The sequence below is a fragment of the Lithobates pipiens genome, unplaced genomic scaffold, assembly GCF_037356315.1.
Source record: "Lithobates pipiens isolate NorthernLeopardFrog02 unplaced genomic scaffold, aLitPip1_a1.2 Scaffold_25, whole genome shotgun sequence".
NCBI lineage: Eukaryota > Metazoa > Chordata > Amphibia > Anura > Ranidae > Lithobates > Lithobates pipiens.
Window position 1 is genome coordinate 231322997 of NW_027507787.1, and position 20459 is coordinate 231343455.

The 20459-nt window shown below is 43.8% G+C and overlaps 1 protein-coding gene across 1 annotated transcript in view; it reads right to left on the reverse strand.

The window, feature by feature from the left end:
- LOC143930943 (C-type lectin domain family 2 member D-like) overlaps positions 1–16841 on the reverse strand; it is a 41649-nt gene extending 24808 nt beyond the window's left edge. Inside the window, exons 1-3 of the mRNA XM_077455638.1 lie at positions 16793–16841; positions 6015–6186; positions 1239–1375 (exon numbers count right to left, since the gene is read on the reverse strand). Of these exons, the coding sequence (XP_077311764.1) occupies positions 1239–1375; positions 6015–6064 (187 nt within the window). The 5' untranslated portion in view covers positions 6065–6186; positions 16793–16841. The remainder of the gene's footprint in view (positions 1–1238; positions 1376–6014; positions 6187–16792) is intronic.
- Between the last annotated feature and the right edge of the window lie 3618 nt (positions 16842–20459).

The window sequence follows — 20459 nt, forward strand, 5'->3', positions numbered from 1 at the left end:
TGTTTTATAGATTGTCACCTGTCTCCCTGTGTCCGGTTTAATCGAGGAGTGCTCTAGCAGAGCACACTTGGGTTAAATCGAGACCAGTGATAAAAACGGTCAGTATGAAAACCTTCTCATGGGATTTGAGATGTGTTCTCTGTGTCTGTGGATGTTTGTTGGTTTGTAGGCACCAAGTGGAATGCGCTGGACTTCTTGCCTTCAAATGACTATGCGTATTAGAGAAGCAAAGTCCACATAACGAGATAAACATATTATTTTATCTCTGTGCGGCTACGTTATCCCTTTTGGATACATATCTGCTTTAATAAGAGGTCATTGGTATCTGCCTTGTTAATATGCTCGTACCGTATATTGACAACTCCAGTAGAAATGTCCCCGCAGATTGTCTCAAGCCTCTAAGAACCAGTAGAATGAGCTTACTCCATACTGTTTACTTTGAAAACACTATTGGCTGGGCTCCATGCTGACTAAAAGGGGGTGTGTGCACTTCCTCTTGTGAGTGCCCTCCCCTTTAATGTATGTCATTTCCTGTGGTGTCATTTTCTGTACTGAGGAAGTGCTTGACTGTTGTGGGCAATCATTTCCTGTTTGTCATGCTTTTGTGGTAATAAAAGGCCATGCTGTGTCCCCGGGGGGCAGTCAGGCTGATGGAACTGAGAACGTAAGAAGGATGGTCATGTCTGTTCATTGGGATGAGTGTGTTGAAAAGTAAGCTAAAGTATTATATCATTAAGACAGAAATATTATTATGGGAAACAGGAGATTTGGCTGTGTGCTCTGCGTACGGCCAAAATTTCCAAAAATTGAGCACCAGCCACCGCTGGCCCGTTTTTGTTCTTACCGAATAGCTTTCCCATTCTACCAAACACTCCACCATGCTTTGTACCTCCAGCAATTCAACACAGCCCTGTACAGTGACAAATACTGTGTTCCTATCAACAACACTCATGCGCCATGCTGATTGGAGTACAATAATTGTGACTTTGCAGGGGGTGTGTTGAACTATTGGGGGGAGTCCACTGCTTTCACAAAGTCTGCTGCTCAGACAGTACTCAGCTTCAACAGCCTGCAAGGATGGAGGGGTTTGAGGGGGTTACCGTAAGTCAAAAATAAAAATAAAGACTACTATAGATTTAACTATTTACGTTTCCCGACTTTGTCTGGGCGTTTGGGCAACAACTGAACTTTACATTTCCTAGACAGACAATATAACAGTACAATTCCTTAGTTCTTACCATATGCTGAAACCTCCTCTAAAATTCTGGGTTTCTGAATAGCAGTGTCCAGGGAAATTGCTAATGTGAGATGTTCTTCTCCCACCTTAATTTCGCTCATTGGACACATGGACATGTTTTTCTTACTTGTTTGCACTCTATAAAGAGAAAACACATAGGAATGAATGGAATATCTTTATGAAATGACATTTGTCTTACTGCAGGGAAATGGACACAGGTGAACAGATACTTGTGTGTATGACCATTTGAAGAAATTGGTTTGTTTGCTATGAGGTCACATTAACCAACACCCCTCTTCCTACATTTGCATTCATTTTGGATAAATAGTAGTCTAAATGAGGTTGAAGTTTTTATATAAATCAGTGGCATTAAAAAAAAAAATACAGCTATTGAGGCATAAAGGATGAGCAATCAGGTCTAAATCTAAAAGGCTCATCAGTCTAAAATGAAGGATTATTTTTTGTATTTGTGACTGAGGTGATATTCTGATCCTTGAACAGAATGTTGAACCTATAGGGCACCACAGACTGCCAGGCTTTGGCTAACTTTGGCAAGGTTTTTTGACCTAATAGCACTTCTTTTCTACTCCAAACCTCCTGTGATAAACTAGAAGTGTAGCAAATAACACAGAATGTGATGCGTGGAGCATTTATTGGGGGACTTGGAAATACAGGAGGGGGTAGCAATGGAGCACAGCAAGGAGAAATAGTTCCCGGGTAAAAGTTTGGCACAGCAAGGAGAAATAGTTCCACAGGTAAAAGTTTGGCACAGCAAGGAGAAATAGTCAACAGGGGTAGCATTATGGCACAGAAAGGAGAAATAGTCGATGTGGTAACAATATGACACAGCAAGGAGAATAATTCAATGGGTTACAAGGGACAATTCAGAGAGAAGGGACAAGCACCAATGGGGACGCAGGGCAGTAAGCACTTTATAAAAAGTCACAGGGCATCTATTCACAAGAAAATAATCAATGATAAATGGTTCACAGGATGGGCATTTGAAGGGATTACTCACACCGATGGCTTTTGACGGTCATGGAGTGCTCAGCAGCAGGTGAAAGATCGGAGTGGGCACAGGGGAGTCTTGGATTGAGGGGGAGTAGAGAGGGCAGGCCCTGTGCATCCAGCCATAGCTTGGATTGCACCCAGGAAGCAGGGCAGCACAAGGCTCAGAGGACAAGTAGGAGGGTGATCCCCATAGTGGGTTCTGGCAAAGCCCTTCCAGGAGTTTGCTGGACCAGGGAAAGGAGGAGGTCCATGTTCAGGTTCACTGGGTAGTAAGGATAATAAGCACTGATGGCACCCATTAAAGGCTCTTAAGTCAAGGCAGGCAGAAAATCCAGGATGCCTGGCTGCAGTCTTGGGACTTCACAGGTTCCCACAAAAAGGGGTCTACAAAGTCAGAGAGAAGGAGAGTCCCAATGTCCAGAAAGCAGCACAGACAATACAGAACTAAAAGTCCCAGCAGTTCCAATGTCCACAAAGTAGCACACAGCTTATGAAACTATCAGCCTCAGAAGTTCTAAGTTCCTCTGCATTAGGGATGGTCTGGATGTTCGACTTGAACATTCACTGTTCGTTTGTTCGGAGAACCCATGGGGCCCTGGCAGGAAGTTCGCCCACTCCAGAGCGCCCCATAATGCACTGCGAGATTGCAGTGCATTGACGGCTGCTGATTCGTCAAAGCATACACCTGACCTGCATGCTTTGGCCAATCACAGTGCCAGGGCTGGATTAGCATAGGGGTAATTGAAACTGCAGCTCCAAGCCCCTTATAAGATAGGCCCTTTTGCCAAAAACAAAAATCACAACCCCCCAAAAAAACTATCAAGATTTGTGGGTAGGTAGCCAAAAGACGTACCCCACCAGACTGGCCAGTTTAAATGCAACTGGCACACTGTTTGCAGCAGACTGAGAGGATGAGCTCACAGTGCCTCTCACTACTTGTCTGAGGAACTGAGCTCAATGGACAGCTTGAAGCCTTGGACCAATGGCAAAGTAACATTGGCCCCAGCTGTCCAATAAAAATGCTGCAGTAGAGGCACGCCTCTCACGGCAGTGTCATAGAAGGGGGTGTGTTTAAAATACAAATGCTCCCTTCCAGCCCAGCTCTCTTAACTACAAGGAAAAAAACGTGTTTATGGGTATAAGATTTACCCACAATCCCATATTTTTCTCTCACAGTTAAGAGCGAGAATGAGACTCTGCTGCTGAAAAGGTACTAGCTAAATGATGTATTATTATGCTATATGTTATAAGATAATAATTTATTAGGCTGGTTGTTCTCAAATCAATTAATAGATTGACTTGTGTACAACCAGCTAGCCCATACATAGATCGACTATGGCTGGTCTCTGCTTAATTGGCTTAATTTCATTCCTTGTATGGCCCGCTTAACCACTATGCAGTCCCTAAACATCCTTCCACAAACCTTTACATTTTTCCTTTCCAGATTCCCTCATCCTCCTCACCTGTACATAGTGCCCACTGTCAGAACCTGCATACTCCTCTCCTGTACATACTGCCCACTGTCATACCCTCCACATTTCTCTCCTGTACATAGTGCCCACTGTCATAGCATTCACATTCCTCTCCTGTGCATATTACACACTGTCATACACTTCTCTCCTGTACATAGTGCCCACTGTCATATGCCCCACAATCCTCTCCTGTACATACTGCCCACTGCCACACACTTCTATCCTGTACATACTGCCCACTGTCATACATTTTTCTCCTGTACATACTGCCCACTGTCATACATTGTTCTCCTGTACATACTGCCCACTGTCATACCCTCCACACTCCTCTCCTGTACATACTTCCGACCGTCATACACTGCTCTCCTGTACATAGTGGCTGCTGTCATTTCCCCCCTCCATAATCCTCTTCTGTACATACTGCCTACTGTCATACCCTCAACACTCCTCTCCTGTACATATTGCCTGCTGTCATACCCTCCACACCCCTCTCCTGTACATACTTCCCATTGTCATACCCTCCACACTTGCCTCCTGTACATACTGCTCAGTATCATACCCTCCACACTGCTCTGCTATACATACTGCCCACTTTCATAAGCTCCTCTACTGTACATAATGTCAGCTGTCACACCCTCCACATTCCTCTTCTGTGCATATTGCCCACTCGCATACCATCCTTGCTCCGCTCTTGTACATACTGCCCCCTGTCATACCCACAACATGTCTCTCCTGTACACACTGCCTGCTGTCATGCCCTCCACACTCCTCTCCTGTACATACTGCCCCCATCATACCCTCCACACTCCTCGTCTGTACATACTGCCCCCATCATACCCTCCACACTCCTCTCCTGTACATACTGTCCACTGTGATCCCTTCTACACTTCTCTCCTTTACATACTGCCCACTGTCATACCCTCTACACTCCTCTCTTGTACATACTGTCTACTGGCATACCCTCCACACTAATTTCCTGTAGATAGTGCCCACTGCCATACCCTTCACACTCCTCTCCTGTACATAATGCCCACTGTCATACCCTCCACAATCTTCTCCTATACATACTGCCCACTATCATACCCTCTACAGTCCTCTCCTGTACATACTGCCCCCTGTCATATCCTCCACATTTCTCTCCTATACATAGTGCCCACTGTCATACACTCCTCTCCTGTACATACTGCCCACTGTCATACCATCCACATAGTGTGTATAGTATATAATGCAGTTTAGAGTATATAGTGCAGTGCAGATTATATAATACAGTGTATTGAAGTGGTTAAGGGGAACCCTATGACAGAATTAAGAAAAAAAAACATCATGATATCCCCCTTTGGGTCTGGCATAGATTTTAAGGGGAACATCATGCCAAAATAAAATAAAAAATTGGTGTGGGGTCTGCCCCAAAATCCATACTAGACTCTTACCTGAGCAAGCAGCCTGGCAGGCCAGGAAAGGGGGGGGGGGGCAAGCGAGCGCCCCCCCCCCCCTTACCTGAACCATACCAGCCGCTTTCCCTGAACATCAGGATGGTGCTTTGGAGTGCAAGGGCCTCTTCCTTACAACCCTTGCCCGGTAGTTGTGGGGGTCTGCGGGTGGAGGGCTTATTGGAATCTGGAATCCCCCTTTAACAGGGGGGCCCCCAGATCTCAGCCCCCCCTTTGCGAATGGGTATCGGGTACATTGTACCCCTACCCATTCACCCAAAAAAGTGTCAAAAAGTAAAAATCACAGACAGTTTTTGTCAATTGTATTGTGTGTTACTCTCGCGCCACCACTATGTAAAATAAAGTGAAAATTATACAGGAGAGATGCTCTCACTAAATAGCATATCCATGGCTCATGAATGTGATTGTAAACAGAAGGTAGTGTTGCGCTGTTCATCAAAGTAATAAATAACAATAGTGAGTGAAGGTGTAACCATGTGTCTCAAGGATGGACACCAATGAATCCGCACACAAGTAAAAACATAATAATCTTAATAAAATAAATGGAATTTCTTCAGTGATGAATATCCTTAATATGATAATACAGTTAAAGTGGTTCCAGTGCAATAATAGATGATAACACCATGTGCCTCAAGGATGGACACCAACTGATCCGCACATAGAAAAATGATGACCGTGACAAATATGAATACATATTCCTTCAATTAAAAAAAAAAAAAAACTTAATATAATCTAGATGAATGTATGTGATATATCCCTTCACCATTGATTGTGAATGTTTATAATATGGGGTGACTTAATCCCTTTCCTCCCGTGTCACCTCTGTGCTCTCTGGTCTCTCACCTTAGATATTCTTGAAAACAGAATAGGATGATATCTCTCAAAGATGGCATAAGATCGCCTCTAGGGGGTCCTCTGTAGGTATTTGCAATGCTCTGCTCTCTATTATAGTAGTGCGGTCTCTCTGTTATTCACAAAGGATCCTCTTCAATATCCTCCACGTGGGAATGTGTGACTGTGTGAAGAAAGAAAAATGCTCTCATAGTGTGATATAGTTTCAACATGTTTATAAAAAAAAACAGCAGCATAAAACTCATATTTAATAACCAAGAACCAGCGACTATACGGTGTCACTTCCGTTATACCTCCACTCATGCCCTACGCATTACATCACACCCATGTGACTTCTTCAGGGGATAATGATGGGTATGGGAAGTGTCCATAAATAGTGTATTAAAGTCATTGACTGTGGCCAATTTCTTGAAGCCCTATATAGTTATAGATTGTATGTCATGCCATTTTCTAATAGATCCGAGGAGATCTAAGCAGCCGCCATATTATTGGTGATGTATATTCTCCCGTCAGCCATCTTATTGGAGGCTAAATGTAATATTACACTTTTGATGTCAAAACGAAGGGACATGTATTTTGATTGGGAACGATAAGGTACTGGAGTCCAGGAATACAGGGGATGACGTATGGCCACAAAGATGCACCATAATATACTGAACAAATTACTATAAAATTTAACAGATAGAATGTGATGTAACTGGGAATGGCATAGTCCCAGGGGACTCCCAAGAGGAGTTTCAGAAAGTGCTGAGGAGACAGAGTGCCCATTTTACCGCCTTGCATGCCTGATGATGACGGATTTTCGCGTTCAATGAAGATTCATCTGCTCTAGCCATTATTATGGATTCTCCTTTTAATTCAATGTTCTCTAATAATTGAAGTATGTGTTTTGTGTCTTTTAAATATGCTTTTGTTTTTTGTACTACTGGTTGCAGAAAACTGTCTACATATTGGCCCATTCTTGCAGTGAGTGATTCGATTCATATCCTTATGAATTTTGGGTACTGAATAAATAATAGGTGCACGGCAAGCTTCTGGAATCAAATATCTTGCCTATTTTTTGTTAAGGATTCCCTGTTTCAGTCCAAAATGGATTACTTGTTCCAACTCTCTCCTATTTTTAAACAGGGGATTGCCACTTAATTTTTGATAGGTATTTTCATCATCCAGTAATTTTAACATTGTTGTATGGTAATCTTCTTTAGACTTTAACAGAATTCCTCCTCCTTTGTCAGCTGATCTTATTACTACATCATTTCTTCTCATTTAATGTTTTAATACCTTTTTTAATATGAATTGGTTCTCCTTTTTTCTTGATTTTCAAGGTTCTCACATCTTCTAGTACTAGATTCTTGAATACTTCAATATGTTTATTATCGGTCACTGCAGGATTCAAGATAGACTTGTTGCATAAATTACTATGTGCAATTTCCTCTATCTTTAATCCCGCAGTGGTGATGGGAGCCAAATTCGCACCTAGCCTCGCAAATCTATTTATGGCCCATTGGGAAGTATAAACATACACCATCTAAATTGTTACTATACAAAAGATATATCGATGATGTAATCGTTATATGGACCGGAAGTAAAGAGAAACTAGTCATCTTTCTTGATGGTTTGGACCAAAACGATAGGAATATACAACTCATATGGGATATCAGTAAAACAAACATTTAGATTTGGAAATTATGCAAATAGACAACAAATTGGCTACTAAGGCCGCGTACACACGGGCGGACTGTTCGCCCAACTTTGTCCGCTGAACAGTGTTTCAGCGGACAGTCCGCTCGTGTGTGGGCTTCAGCGGACAGTCTGACGAACAAAGTTTTTTGGAATTTCCGTAAGACAGTCCGCTGAAACTTGGTTTCAGCGGACAGTCCGCTCGTGTGTAGGCTTGTTCGTCAAACTAAGTTCCGCGCATGCTCAGAAAGGATTTACACGGCGAAGGTTGCATTGCAGTCTATTGGACGTCGTATTTCTCGTCCCGTCGTACGTGCCGTTAACGTCATCGCGCACGCTTTCAGCGGACTGTTCGTTCATCGTGTGTGGTCAAGTCCGTTCATGCAAATTTTGAGCGGACTGTTTGTCGGATTGTTTGACGAACAAAGTTGGGCGAACAGTCCGCCCGTGTGTACGCGGCCTTAGACACAGAAGTCAGAAGTGGAGGTTAAATGTTTCACAAAAGAGGAGAATGCTGATATGACGTGATGGGAGGAGCCTGAGGTGGCGCCTGTGAGGGCGCACGGAGAGGCACTCGGTGGCGGCAGTAGCAGCAGCGCTGGAAGTTTGGGAGCCGAATAGGAGGGAGAAAAACACTGAGCTGTTCGGACCGATGCCGGTGTTGGTGGAGGTCATCATAGCCACCGGAGCCCCATCTGGGCCCCCGTGCGCATTCCACCCACGTGCTGCCCGCCCTCCAAGGAAATTAAACGATTGCAGCAGCAGAGGCAGCAAGGAGGGAGGTGAGAGTACTCTGTCTGCAATTCGTCCGGTGAGCAGGGATCAGCTGATATGGATGTGTAGACCTCTCTGGAAGCCTCCCTCCCTCTCCTCCCCCTCCCCCTCTCCGGCTGTGAACCTGAGAGGTGTTGTGGGATTGAGGGGGATATTACAGCTGATAAGAAAGCTGATGAGAAAGACTGGCTTAAAGTGGAAGTAAACTCCCCTATCGTTTTCAGCCAAGGAAGCTGCCATCTTTGCCTCTGTTTAATCTTCAACTGCTATGGTGCTGCACATGGGATTCGTTATGACACCGGCCATTGGATGGTTTGATAGTTTGGCTGAGAGCACAGCCAATGTGCAGTTAGCATTCCCGGCATGCCTTTTTTTTAACTGTTTAAATCGATGGGTTTACTTCCACTTTAAGGGACTGATATTGAGGAGTCTGAAGAAAAAAGTCTTGAAGAGTCTGATGTGTCTGACGTGCCTGGTATAATACTAACTAAAAACGGAGACTAAACGGTGATGTGCTGGTATGTTTAATCCCACCTCTCTCCTCATTAGTAACCCGATGTAAGAAATCCCCAGGTAAAACGTTGACAGTATATGGTATATGGAGTATGAACTGCTGAACTGCCCATACTATATGTGAAATTTATATGAAACTCTGAAGGATGAAAAAATCCATTTACTAGAAAGGCTTGGCTTGGTGTATGAACTATTTAACTGTTTGATATCTGCCTATGAATTGCTGCCGGATGAGAAAATGATTAATATATTCATTAGAAGGGCTGGATATGGATAGCTCAATTGTTTAGTGCCTGCCTATGAACTTTATTTGTTTAAAAAGGAAAAAAAAGGGGCTCTTCTATTTATCTATCCTACTTTCTCTGGTGCAAGATAACCAAGTCATAAATTGTAAACTCTAGACTAAAAACCAAGATGGACTACGGGGAATTCACTTTACTATATTCACCATAAAAACCTCTCTTTAAATATAAATTTTAATAGAAAAATCCCCCCTTTTTTGTTTTTTCCAGAAGATAGAGGAAAGGAGTAAAATATGAGAGGCCGCTCTCAAAGAACAACTGAACCAAAAACCCCAAGGGAGAGCCTAAGTATAAGCGCAAGCGCAAGTACAATCCAGAAGTACTTAAAAACCCCAAAAGTCCAGGAGTAGGAAAAAAAACCTCAGGGGATGAAATTAGCTAAGAAAGAACTAGCTAAACAAAAAGGAATCCGGGGATAAAGAGAGTGAGGAAGTAGAAAGAGAGAGAGAGAGCAATGGAAATACGTGTAATGTTTGAGAAATTGGAAAATTCGATAAAAAGCTAAATAACAAACGTCAGAATGGATATGAGTCATCTCTTGAGGAGAGTAGAGGAAGTAGAAGAAAAAAAAATGGAAAAACAGGTCTTGAAGAAGGGGACATACCCGAAAGCTTGTCCTGAAAAATTGTATGTTAGTGCAAATAAAAAAAGTATCACGGACAGTACTCAATTTTCTCTGGAAAAACAGGCGAAAGAGATAGTCTAACTAAAAACACAAGTAAAGAGACTACAATTTAATCAGAGGGATCTGGCATATAAATTAGAGGACCACGAAAATCAGAATAGGCACCAGAATTTAAGAGTGCGAGCCCTACCAGAACAGGATGGAGAAAATCTAGACGAAATAATGCGAACAATATTTAATCCCTTACTGGGCCGAGAGGAAGAGGCAGAGCTAAAAATTGATCGAGTACATCGGGTTAGGAAACCCCCGGGTCTGAGGGAAGAAATTCCAAGAGATGTTATTATAAAATGTCATCATTATGAAGACAAAGCTAAAATATGGAGTAACCTCAGAGGAAGAGCACTGATACAGTACAAGCAATCAACACTGCAAGTGTTTACAGATTTATCGGGGGGAACATTAGCCCGGAGAAGGAAATTAAAACCATAGCCCAGTTAAGGGAACTGAATATAAAATATAGTTGGGGGTTTCTGGCAGAATTGGTAGTGCATAAAGAAAGAAGAACAGTAAGATTAAGGTTTTTGGATGAACTACAAGACTTTTGTAAAAAATTTGAGATTCCGGTCCCAACTCCCCTTGGACAACAAGATGGAGAAAGAGTGACTAGCGGGGAGAGGGGTTGGGAGAGAATTTAATGACTGGGGGAGGTGGGGGGGAAGGTGGGGGGAGGGGAGGGGACAGGAGATGGATAAGCTGTGACTGTATTGATGAAGAAGAAGGTCGGTGGGCGGGGGGATGTGGGTGGGGGCAGATGGGGTGCCCGCCTCAGACATTTCCCCCCCCCGATGGCAAAGGGGGGGATGCCGATAGGGGGGGCCACGGTAGGAGCAACACCCCAAGGGATGTGGACGGGACAGGGGAGCTATTTCAATCCACGGCACTGGGGCCGAGAGGCGGCCGGGGGAGGGGGAGGGAGTGGGAGGGGAAAGAGGAAGGGGGGGAATGGGTATCTGCAACCTAGAACCTCGAGGATAGAGATCCTAAATAGAGAAAGAATGAATAGGGGGAGAAGGATGGAAGGAGTTAGCCGGGCTCCTCCACTAGTGAAAGAGCTAGCAAAAGAGCAGAAGATAGCGGAGGAGTCCGGGGAGAAGACCCCCGAAGACGGAAGAAGACCCCCGGAGCTGTGCAATAAACTATTTTAACACTTGTGTGTTGTGTTTTTTCTACATTTTTTTCACAGGTGAATGGGTAAGGGTACATTGTACCCCATTCTCATTCACATAGGGTGGGGGGCCGGTATCCCAGGGCCCCAACACCCCAAAGCACCTTGTCCCCATGTTGATGAGGACAAGGGCCTCTTACCCTGGCCGTTGGTTGTCGGGGCCTGCGGGCGGGGGGCTTATCGGAATCCGTGAGCCCCCTTTAATAAGGGGGCCCCCAGATACCGGCCCCCCACCCTATGTGAATGAGTATTGGGTTACCATGTACCCCTACCCATTCACCTGGTGGAAAAAAAAGTAAATAAAACACAACACACAAGGGTTAATCATAGTTTATTGCACAGCTCCGGTGGTCTTCCATCTTTGGGGGTCTTCTCGCCGCCACCCGGGGGTCTTCTTCCGACTTCGGGGGTCTTGTCCCTCTCTTCGGTTCTTCTTGCCGGGCCTCCGCTTTCTTCCTTTAGCTCTTTTACTAGTGGAGGCCGGTCTTCTGTCACCGCGGCCCCTTCTTCCGACTTCGGGGGTCTTGTCCCCTCTTCGGTTCTTCTTGCCGGGCCACCGCTTCTTCTTCCAGCTCTTTTACTAGCGGTGGCCTGGTCTTCTGCCGCCGCCTTCCGTTCTTCTTCTTCTTCCTTCTTGAAATGTTGACGATGCTCTCTCTGGCCGCAATACCAGGGACGCGGTGTGCGGCGACTTATATAGGGACAAGGGGCGGGGTCACCGATTGATGTCACATTGTGACCCTGCCCCCTTATGATGTCACATCAGAGGCGTGTGTACACCACTGGGTTTTTGAGTAGGAATATTTAAAGCAACACAACAACATCGTGTATTTGCAGTATAACACGATTGCAGTCTCTTTATGTTCTTTTTCATGTATACATTCGGTGAAATAATCTGCATATGAATTGGAGGAAAAATATGCATAAAGATTAAGAGACCAGCGGATGATCTTATGAAGTATTAAAGGGACTGCAGTATAACAGAACAAACAGGAGCTGTTTGCAGAGAATAGTGGTGTTTATAATGAGATGAACAAGTCTAATCTGATTAATCTGATTGATAGGAGATGAAAAAGTTTTACTCTGATACTATTTCTGATTGATTTTATGGCACCTTTCATGCACAAGAGCACCTTATCATTGATTGTATGAAGCCTATACACTATACAATATATACAGTATATTATCAATGTGTAATTAGGGGCTGTTTTTGGGATATGTATATGTACTCCCCCTTTTTTGTTCAGCATTTATAACACTTTAGCACTAAAAGCACTTTATTTATTAATATACTAATTCCGTTAATAGCATTTTTTTTTAAGTAGATATAAGTGGGTACATAAGAGGATTGCACCTTGTATGCACATTGGGTACTTTATTTATGTACGATTTTGCACATATATATATATATATATGCATGAGAGCACTTTTTATGGCTATCGGTGCAGGATGTATCCTATGAGTCCATGTAAAGTGCAGACAAAGTGTTGTGTTTAACATGATTAAATTTTTTGACCATTTCATTGATTTTAGCGCACTAATATTTATTTAATTCACATTGTTTATTTAAGGGATTATTTGCATTGGTGCAGCCATTTTCAGTATATGTAATAGGTTTTTGATCAATTTTATTTATATCAGCGCTTGAGTATCTGTATATCACACAGCACCCACTAAAGCCCCATACACACTATCAGATTTTCTGCAGATTTTTTCCTTCAGATTTACCAAAAACCATGTAGTAGAAGGGCCTGCCTGATTGCATACACATTGAAACTCCTAAGGTTTGACCTCATATTATATGGTTTTGGTAAATCTGAAGGAAAAAATCAGCAGAAAATCTGATAGTGTGTATGGGGTTTAAGGCTCGATTCACATCTATGCATGTTGCTTTTGAGCGTTTTTGCAGTGCTTTTTGCGGTGCTTGCCGCGTTTCTGGACACGTGTTTTTACAGCGATTTTGCCACGATTCGCGTATTTTTTTTTTACACAACCAGATATATACAGCTTAAAAAAAAAAAATAAAAAAATAAAACGCAAAAAGCAAATTGCGGCAAAAGGTCCATTGACTTCTATTACATGCAAAACGCTGCATTTTGCATGAAAAAAAAAGTCCCCGACCCTTTCCAAAAGCGCAGAGGCACAAAAATGCATTGATGTGAACATGTTCCATAGGAACCCATGTTAAAAAAATTTCCCTGCATTTATGCAAAATGCAAAATGCATCAAAAAACGCGCTAGGGTGAATCGAGCCTAACTCCTGCAGATGCCTGTATTAGAGAACACCAGCAATAAAGGTTAGATACATGTGTATACTGTGCTGGAGGCACACAACACCCACTAACTCCTGCAGATGGCTGTATTAGAGAACACCAGCAATAAAGGGTAGATACAGGTGTATACTGTGCTGGAGACACACAACTAGGGATGAGCCGAACACCCCCCTGTTCGGTTCGCACCAGAACCTGCGAACAGACCTAAACTTCGTGTGAACTTTAGAACCCTCTTAAAGTCTATGGGACTCGAACGTTCACAATCTAAAGTGCTCATTTTAAAGGGTAATATGCAAGTTACTGTCCTAAAAAGTGTTTGGGGACCCGGGTCCTGCCCCAGGGGACATGGATCAATGCAAAAAAAAGTTTTAAAAACGGCCGTTTTTTCAGGAGCAGTGATTTTAATAATGATTAAAGTGAAACAATAAAAGTGTAATATTCCTTTAAATTTCATAGCTGGGGGGTATCTATAGTATGCCTGTGAAGGGGCGCATGTTTCTGATGCTTAGAACTGTCGCTGCACAAAGTGTCATTTGTGCAGGAAAAAAAGTCTTTTAAAATCACTTGCGGCTAAATTGTCGGGTCTCCGTAATACAGAGAACACTCAATGAGTGTTCTCTGTATTAGCCGACAATTCATTCATTCATTGATTAAAAAAAAAAAAAAAAAAAAAAAGCGTGGGGGTTCCCCTAAATTCAATTACCAGGCCCTTCAGGTCTGACATGGATATTAAGGGGAACCCCGTGTCAAATTTAAAAAAAAAATTGACGTGGGGGTCCCCCCAAATATCCATACCAGACCCTTCAGGTCTGATATGGATATTAAGGGGAACCCCGCATCAAATTTAAAAAAAAAATTGACGTGGGGGTCCCCCTAAAAATCCATATCAGACCCTTTATCCGAGCACGCAACCTGGCAGGCCGCAGGAAAAGAGGGGGGGACGAGAGAGCGGCCCCCCCCTCCCTCCTGAACCGTACCAGGCCACATACCCTCAACATTGGGAGGATGCTTTGGGGGTCTGTGACCCCTCAAAGCACCTTGTCCCCATGTTGATAAGGACAAGGACCTCATCCTCACAACCCTGGCCGTTGGTTGTGAGGGTCTGCGGGCGGGGGGCTTATCAGAATCTGGAAGCCCCCTTTAACAAGGGAACCCCCAGATCCCGGCCCCCCCCCTGTTTGAAATGGTAAGGGGGTACAAAAGTACCCCTACCATTTCACAAAGAAAGTGTCAAAATGGTTAAATAAGACAAACACACTTTTGAAAAATTCCTTTATTAAAAATGAAAAAAAATAAAATAAAAAAGATTCCAGCGGTGCTAATCCACTCTTGCTATCCAGCGACGGATCTCCGGGGTCCAGCGATGGATGATCATATCCAGCGACGGGGGAATCTCTCAGTCCAGCGCTGTCCATACATCCTTCTTCTGTCTCCTCTCCGGAGACACTGCAGAGAGCACATCGCTGACGTTTCTTATATTGGGAGGGCGGGGCCACCCGTCACCTGACCCCGCCCCTCTGACGCTGCAGAGGGAAGCCAGGGGTTCCCCAGTGACGTGTGGGTGACCCCGCCCCCTCTGATGTAACGCAGGTTTCCGTTACATCAGAGGGGGCGGGGTCACCCACACGTCACTGGGGAACCCCTGGCTTCCCTCTCCAGCGTCAGAGGGGGCGGGGTCAGGTGACGGGTGGCCCCGCCCTCCCAATATAAGAAACGTCAGCGCTGTGCTCTCTGCAGTGTCTCCGGAGAGGAGACAGAAGAAGGATGTATGGACAGCGCTGGACTGAGAGATTCCCCCGTCGCTGGATATGATCATCCATCGCTGGACCCCGGAGATCCGTCGCTGGATAGCAAGAGTGGATTAGCACCGCTGGAATCTTTTTTTTTTTTCATTTTTAATAAAGGAATTTTTCAAAAGTGTGTTTGTCTTATTTAACCATTTTGACACTTTCTTTGTGAAATGGTAGGGGTACTTTTGTACCCCCTTACCATTTCAAACAGGGGGGGGGCCAGGATCTGGGGGTCCCCTTGTTAAAGGGGGCTTCCAGATTCTGATAAGCCCCCCGCCCGCAGACCCTCACAACCAACGGCCAGGGTTGTGAGGATGAGGCCCTTGTCCTTATCAACATGGGGACAAGGTGCTTTGAGGGGTCACAGACCCCCAAAGCATCCTCCCAATGTTGAGGGTATGTGGCCTGGTACGGTTCAGGAGGGAGGGGGGGCCGCTCTCTCGTCCCCCCCTCTTTTCCTGCGGCCTGCCAGGTTGCGTGCTCGGATAAAGGATCTGATATGGATTTTTAGGGGGACCCCCACGTCAATTTTTTTTTTAAATTTGATGCGGGGTTCCCCTTAATATCCATATCAGACCTGAAGGGTCTGGTATGGATATTTGGGGGGACCCCCACGTCAATTTTTTTTTTAAATTTGACACGGGGTTCCCCTTAATATCCATGTCAGACCTGAAGGGCCTGGTAATTGAATTTAGGGGAACCCCCACGTTTTTTTTTTTTTTTTTTTAATCAATGAATGAATGAATTGTCGGCTAATACAGAGAACACTCATTGAGTGTTCTCTGTATTACGGAGACCCGACAATTTAGCCGCAAGTGATTTTAAAGGACTTTTTTTCCTGCACAAATGACACTTTGTGCAGCGACAGTTCTAAGCACCAGAAACATGCGCCCCTTCACAGGCATACTATAGATACCCCCCAGCTACAATTTAAACTAAATTTAAAGGAATATTACACTTTTATTGTTTCACTTTAATCATTATTAAAATCACTGCTCCTGAAAAAACGGCCGTTTTTAAAACTTTTTTTTGCATTGATCCATGTCCCCTGGGGCAGGACCCGGGTCCCCAAACACTTTTTAGGACAGTAATCTGCATATTACCCTTTAAAATGAGCACTTTAGATTTCTCCCATAGACTTGTATAGGGTGTTCCGGCTTTTCGAATTTGCTGCGAACAGCCCAAATTGTTCACTGTTCGCTGAACAGGCGAACAGGCAATGTTCGAGTAGAACGTGAGTTCGACTCGAACTCGAAGCTCATCCCTACACACAACACCCACTAACTCCTGCAGATGCCTGAGAAAAGAACAGCTATATTTGAGAAGATTTCTCTTCTGTTTATTTACTTTACATTTTGTTAATTGATAAAAATAAACTATTAACGCTTCTATTTCTCAAAGTATAATATATTCTATATGTTATATACATGAATGAAACATGAATATATTCTACTCAAAATACAAAGATCTGCTAATAGAAAGTAAGAACAATATTGTAAAAATATTATTGTGCGATCTAGCTTAGTAGTATGTAGACACGGGTCTATGTATAATATGGATAGGAGTACATAGAAGATCTCGTCTTACCTTCCTCCTCTGCAGTCTCCTCGCTCTTTGTTCCCGAGTCACAGATATCGTACTGTATATAGAGAGGAGGAATGACACAAGAGAGTCACAAGGAGTGTGGGAGGAGCTGCAGAGTTCATTCTGACTACCATAACAACTGATAGTAGAAAAACTATATAAGCATTACGTCAATACTTTGTATTTATACTTTGTATACATTGCCAAAATCACAAATCTCAACTCAAATCTACGGGACATCACAAGTACATAACCATTTTATTATTTTGTAGATTTTGTGTATTTATTTATTTACATATTTAAAAGCCATTTTAACCAACTTCGCATCCAGGCCAATTCTGACATTTCTCTCCTACATATAAAATTCATATTTTTTTTTGCTAGAATATTACATAGAACCCCAAACATTATATATGTTTTTTTAGCAAAGACCCTAGAGAATACAATGGCGGTCATTGCAACTTTTTATCTCGCACGTTATTTGCGCAGCAATTTTTCTAACACGTTTTTAGCAGAAAAAAAAAAACAGTTTAATGCTGTTAAAAAAAAACAAAAAAAAAACAGTAAAGTTAGCACAATTTTTTTGCATAATATGAAACAGGAAGATACACCGAGTAAACAGATACCCAACATGTCACACTTCAAAATTGCACGCGCTTGTGGAATGGCGCCAAACGTTGGTATTTAAAAATCCCCATAGGCGACACTTTACATTTTTTTACTGGTTACATGTTTTGGGTTACAGAGGAAGTCTCGGGCTAGAATTATTGCTCTCGCTCTAACGTTCGCAGCAATACCTCACATGTGTGGTTTGAACACTGTTTTCATATGTGGGCGGGACTTACGTATGTGTTCGCTTCTGCGTACGAACTCACGGGGACAGGGGCGCTTTAAATTTTGTTTTTTTTTTATTGTTAATTTTATTTTAATTTTTTTAGTTTGACACTTTAAAAAAAAAATTGATTACTTTTATTGTAAACATCCCTTGTAATAGGAATATGGCATGATCGGACCTATTTTCAGTGAGATATGACTTCAATAAGACCCCACATCTCACCTCTAGGCTGGGAAGCCTAAAATAAAAAAATAAAAAAAAACGATCCTGGCTTCCTAGCCAAAACAGTTAATTTCAATGCAGAGGCCGGGCGTGACGTCATAACATCGCGCCCGGCCTCCGAACGATCATAGAGACTCCGGGTACGATCTGGTCCACCAGAAATCTCTATGGTATCATCCGGGGACCGGCGGATCCTGTGACCGACTCACCGATGGAAGCGGTGAGTCGGTAGAAGCACCAGAGGGCGGCGGGAAAGGGGGCATCCCCTCCCGCCGCCCGTAAGAATGATCAAGCGGTGGAACAGCCGCTATGATCATTCTTATGGTGCAGGGAATCGCCGGCTGAAAACGCTGATATCTGAATGATGTCTGTGGCCTCAGGCATCATTCAGATATACCACCACAAAGCCCATGACGTCATATGACTTAGTGTGGGCGCCAAGTGGTTAAGTATATGGGTAAAATGTTAAAGTGTCGCACATTGCCACACATAACATAACAATATTTAGGAAAGTGATATATCTTTATTAACTTTTACCTATTTCATAAAAAGATATCTATGATGAAATTGTATGCAAAGATTTACTGTACTATACTGTATGTAGAAATGGTGTGACACCTTCCTTGTTCTCTTATCCTTAAAATGTATTTTAACTGCACAGTATATAAAAAATATGTCAATAGAATGTATCAATGTAAGGCTTTTATAGCTTTGTCTTAGGCCCATTTCACACGATCGGTCTGCCTGTCCATTTTTCAGGCGGATCCGAGCGGGCCACACATTGAGTTCTATGGGGAGGCGGGTGTCAGTGGATATGTGTCCACTGACACCCGCCTGTCATCTGATCCATCAAGATCTGTTCAAAACAGACAGATGGCGATACGTTCGCTATCCATCCAGTGGATCGGATCGAATGGGATCACATAAAAAACAGGCTGTTCGTTTTCATCCGATCTCCCCAAAGAGAAGAGCGGTGCTCTTACAGGTCCCTCCCTGCACAGTGAGCGGAGACAGACCTGTCATCCGGATCAACGGATCGATCCCCCACTGAGCATGCAGAGTCCATCCGAATGGATCCGCCCCATGTGAAAGGGACCTTATGCTGAGGTCTTTGTGTATGTTCTTAAAAAAATAAAATAAGACAACACTCCCCGCATGCAGCAAAGTCTAAACACAGCAGACAACAACTTGGAGGAGTTCCAGGCCCCCCCCAAAAAAATACTATTGGATCAGAGACTGCAGACATGATACTGGAGATGGACAGAGACTGCAGACATGATACTGGAGATGGACAGAGACTGCAGACATGATACTGGAGATGGACAGAGACTGCAGACATGATACTGGAGATGGACAGAGACTGCAGACACGATACAAGAGATGGTCAGACACTGCAGACATAGTACAGGAGATGATCAGAGACTGTAGTGTAGGATCTCCAGGGCTCAGTCACAAGTTCGACTTCGGCAAACCCTGATTGTTCCGCCACTGCTATCCCACGGACGTGATGACAGCTAGTGATCTGTCTCACAGCTCCATGCAGCTCTGTGCCCGCCCATTGGGGAGATGAGAGGGGTGTCCCATGTCCACAGCTACAAATCCTGAGGAGGGGGAGAGCCTGGGTGGGGGCAGCATGCTAAGGCTAAATCATCCATTGGCGGGGGAACGGGGACACACTGCAGCCGATCAGTGCAAAGACACTGCTATGCGGGGAGAGGAGCTGAAATGACGTCATGCATAATCGATTACGATGGCTACCGCATCAATGCCAAATCGGGAAGGGCAGAATCGCAATGCATCGATGCAGCGATCATTTTTCAACACCCCTAGTGACAGGTACTCTTTATGGAGGGATCGGGGGTCTAAAAGACCAAAAATCCCTCCTTTGCGTTTCAAAGTATTCAGATAGCCAAAAATTGCGATTCTAAATACTGTAAATTTTTCACCATTGGCAGCCGCTCAAAGTGCATTTCTGCAGTAAAATCCATGTGCAGAAAAATGGACAAGTGTGAATGGACCCTTATGAGTAAAGCATATAGCTCTAACCATATTAACCCCTCTCCCTGTAAGCAGGTTCATTATTGTTATTGCAGTTAGTTTAACGCCATCCCAGCAGGGAAGGTTAATACATTTTCATGGATATTTCTTGGGTCTAAATTCCTGGTCCTCGGGGGGCGGGGGGGGGGCTCTGACTCAACTAGCCATTGACTCTCACCTGTGCAGGTATGCTGGGGCAGTTACAACGCCTGAGGGATTATCAAACCTCAACATACAGTGCTCAATTGTGTTATACTGGTGCTATTATCTTCTAGGGATGAGCTGAACACCCCCCCATCCCCCCCCGGTTCGGTTTGCACCAGAACATGCAAACAGGCAAAAAATGCGCGCAAACTTGTGAACACCGTTAAAGTCTATGGGAACACGGAACGTGAAAAATCTAAAGTGATCATTTTAAAGGCTAATATGCAAGTTATTTCCATAAAAAGTGTTTGAGGTCCCGGGTCCTGCCCCAGGGGACATATATCAATGGAAAATAACGTTTTTAAAAAGACCGTTTTTAAACAATAAAAATTGAACGTTCCTTTAAATATTGTGCCTGGGGTGGGGTCCCCT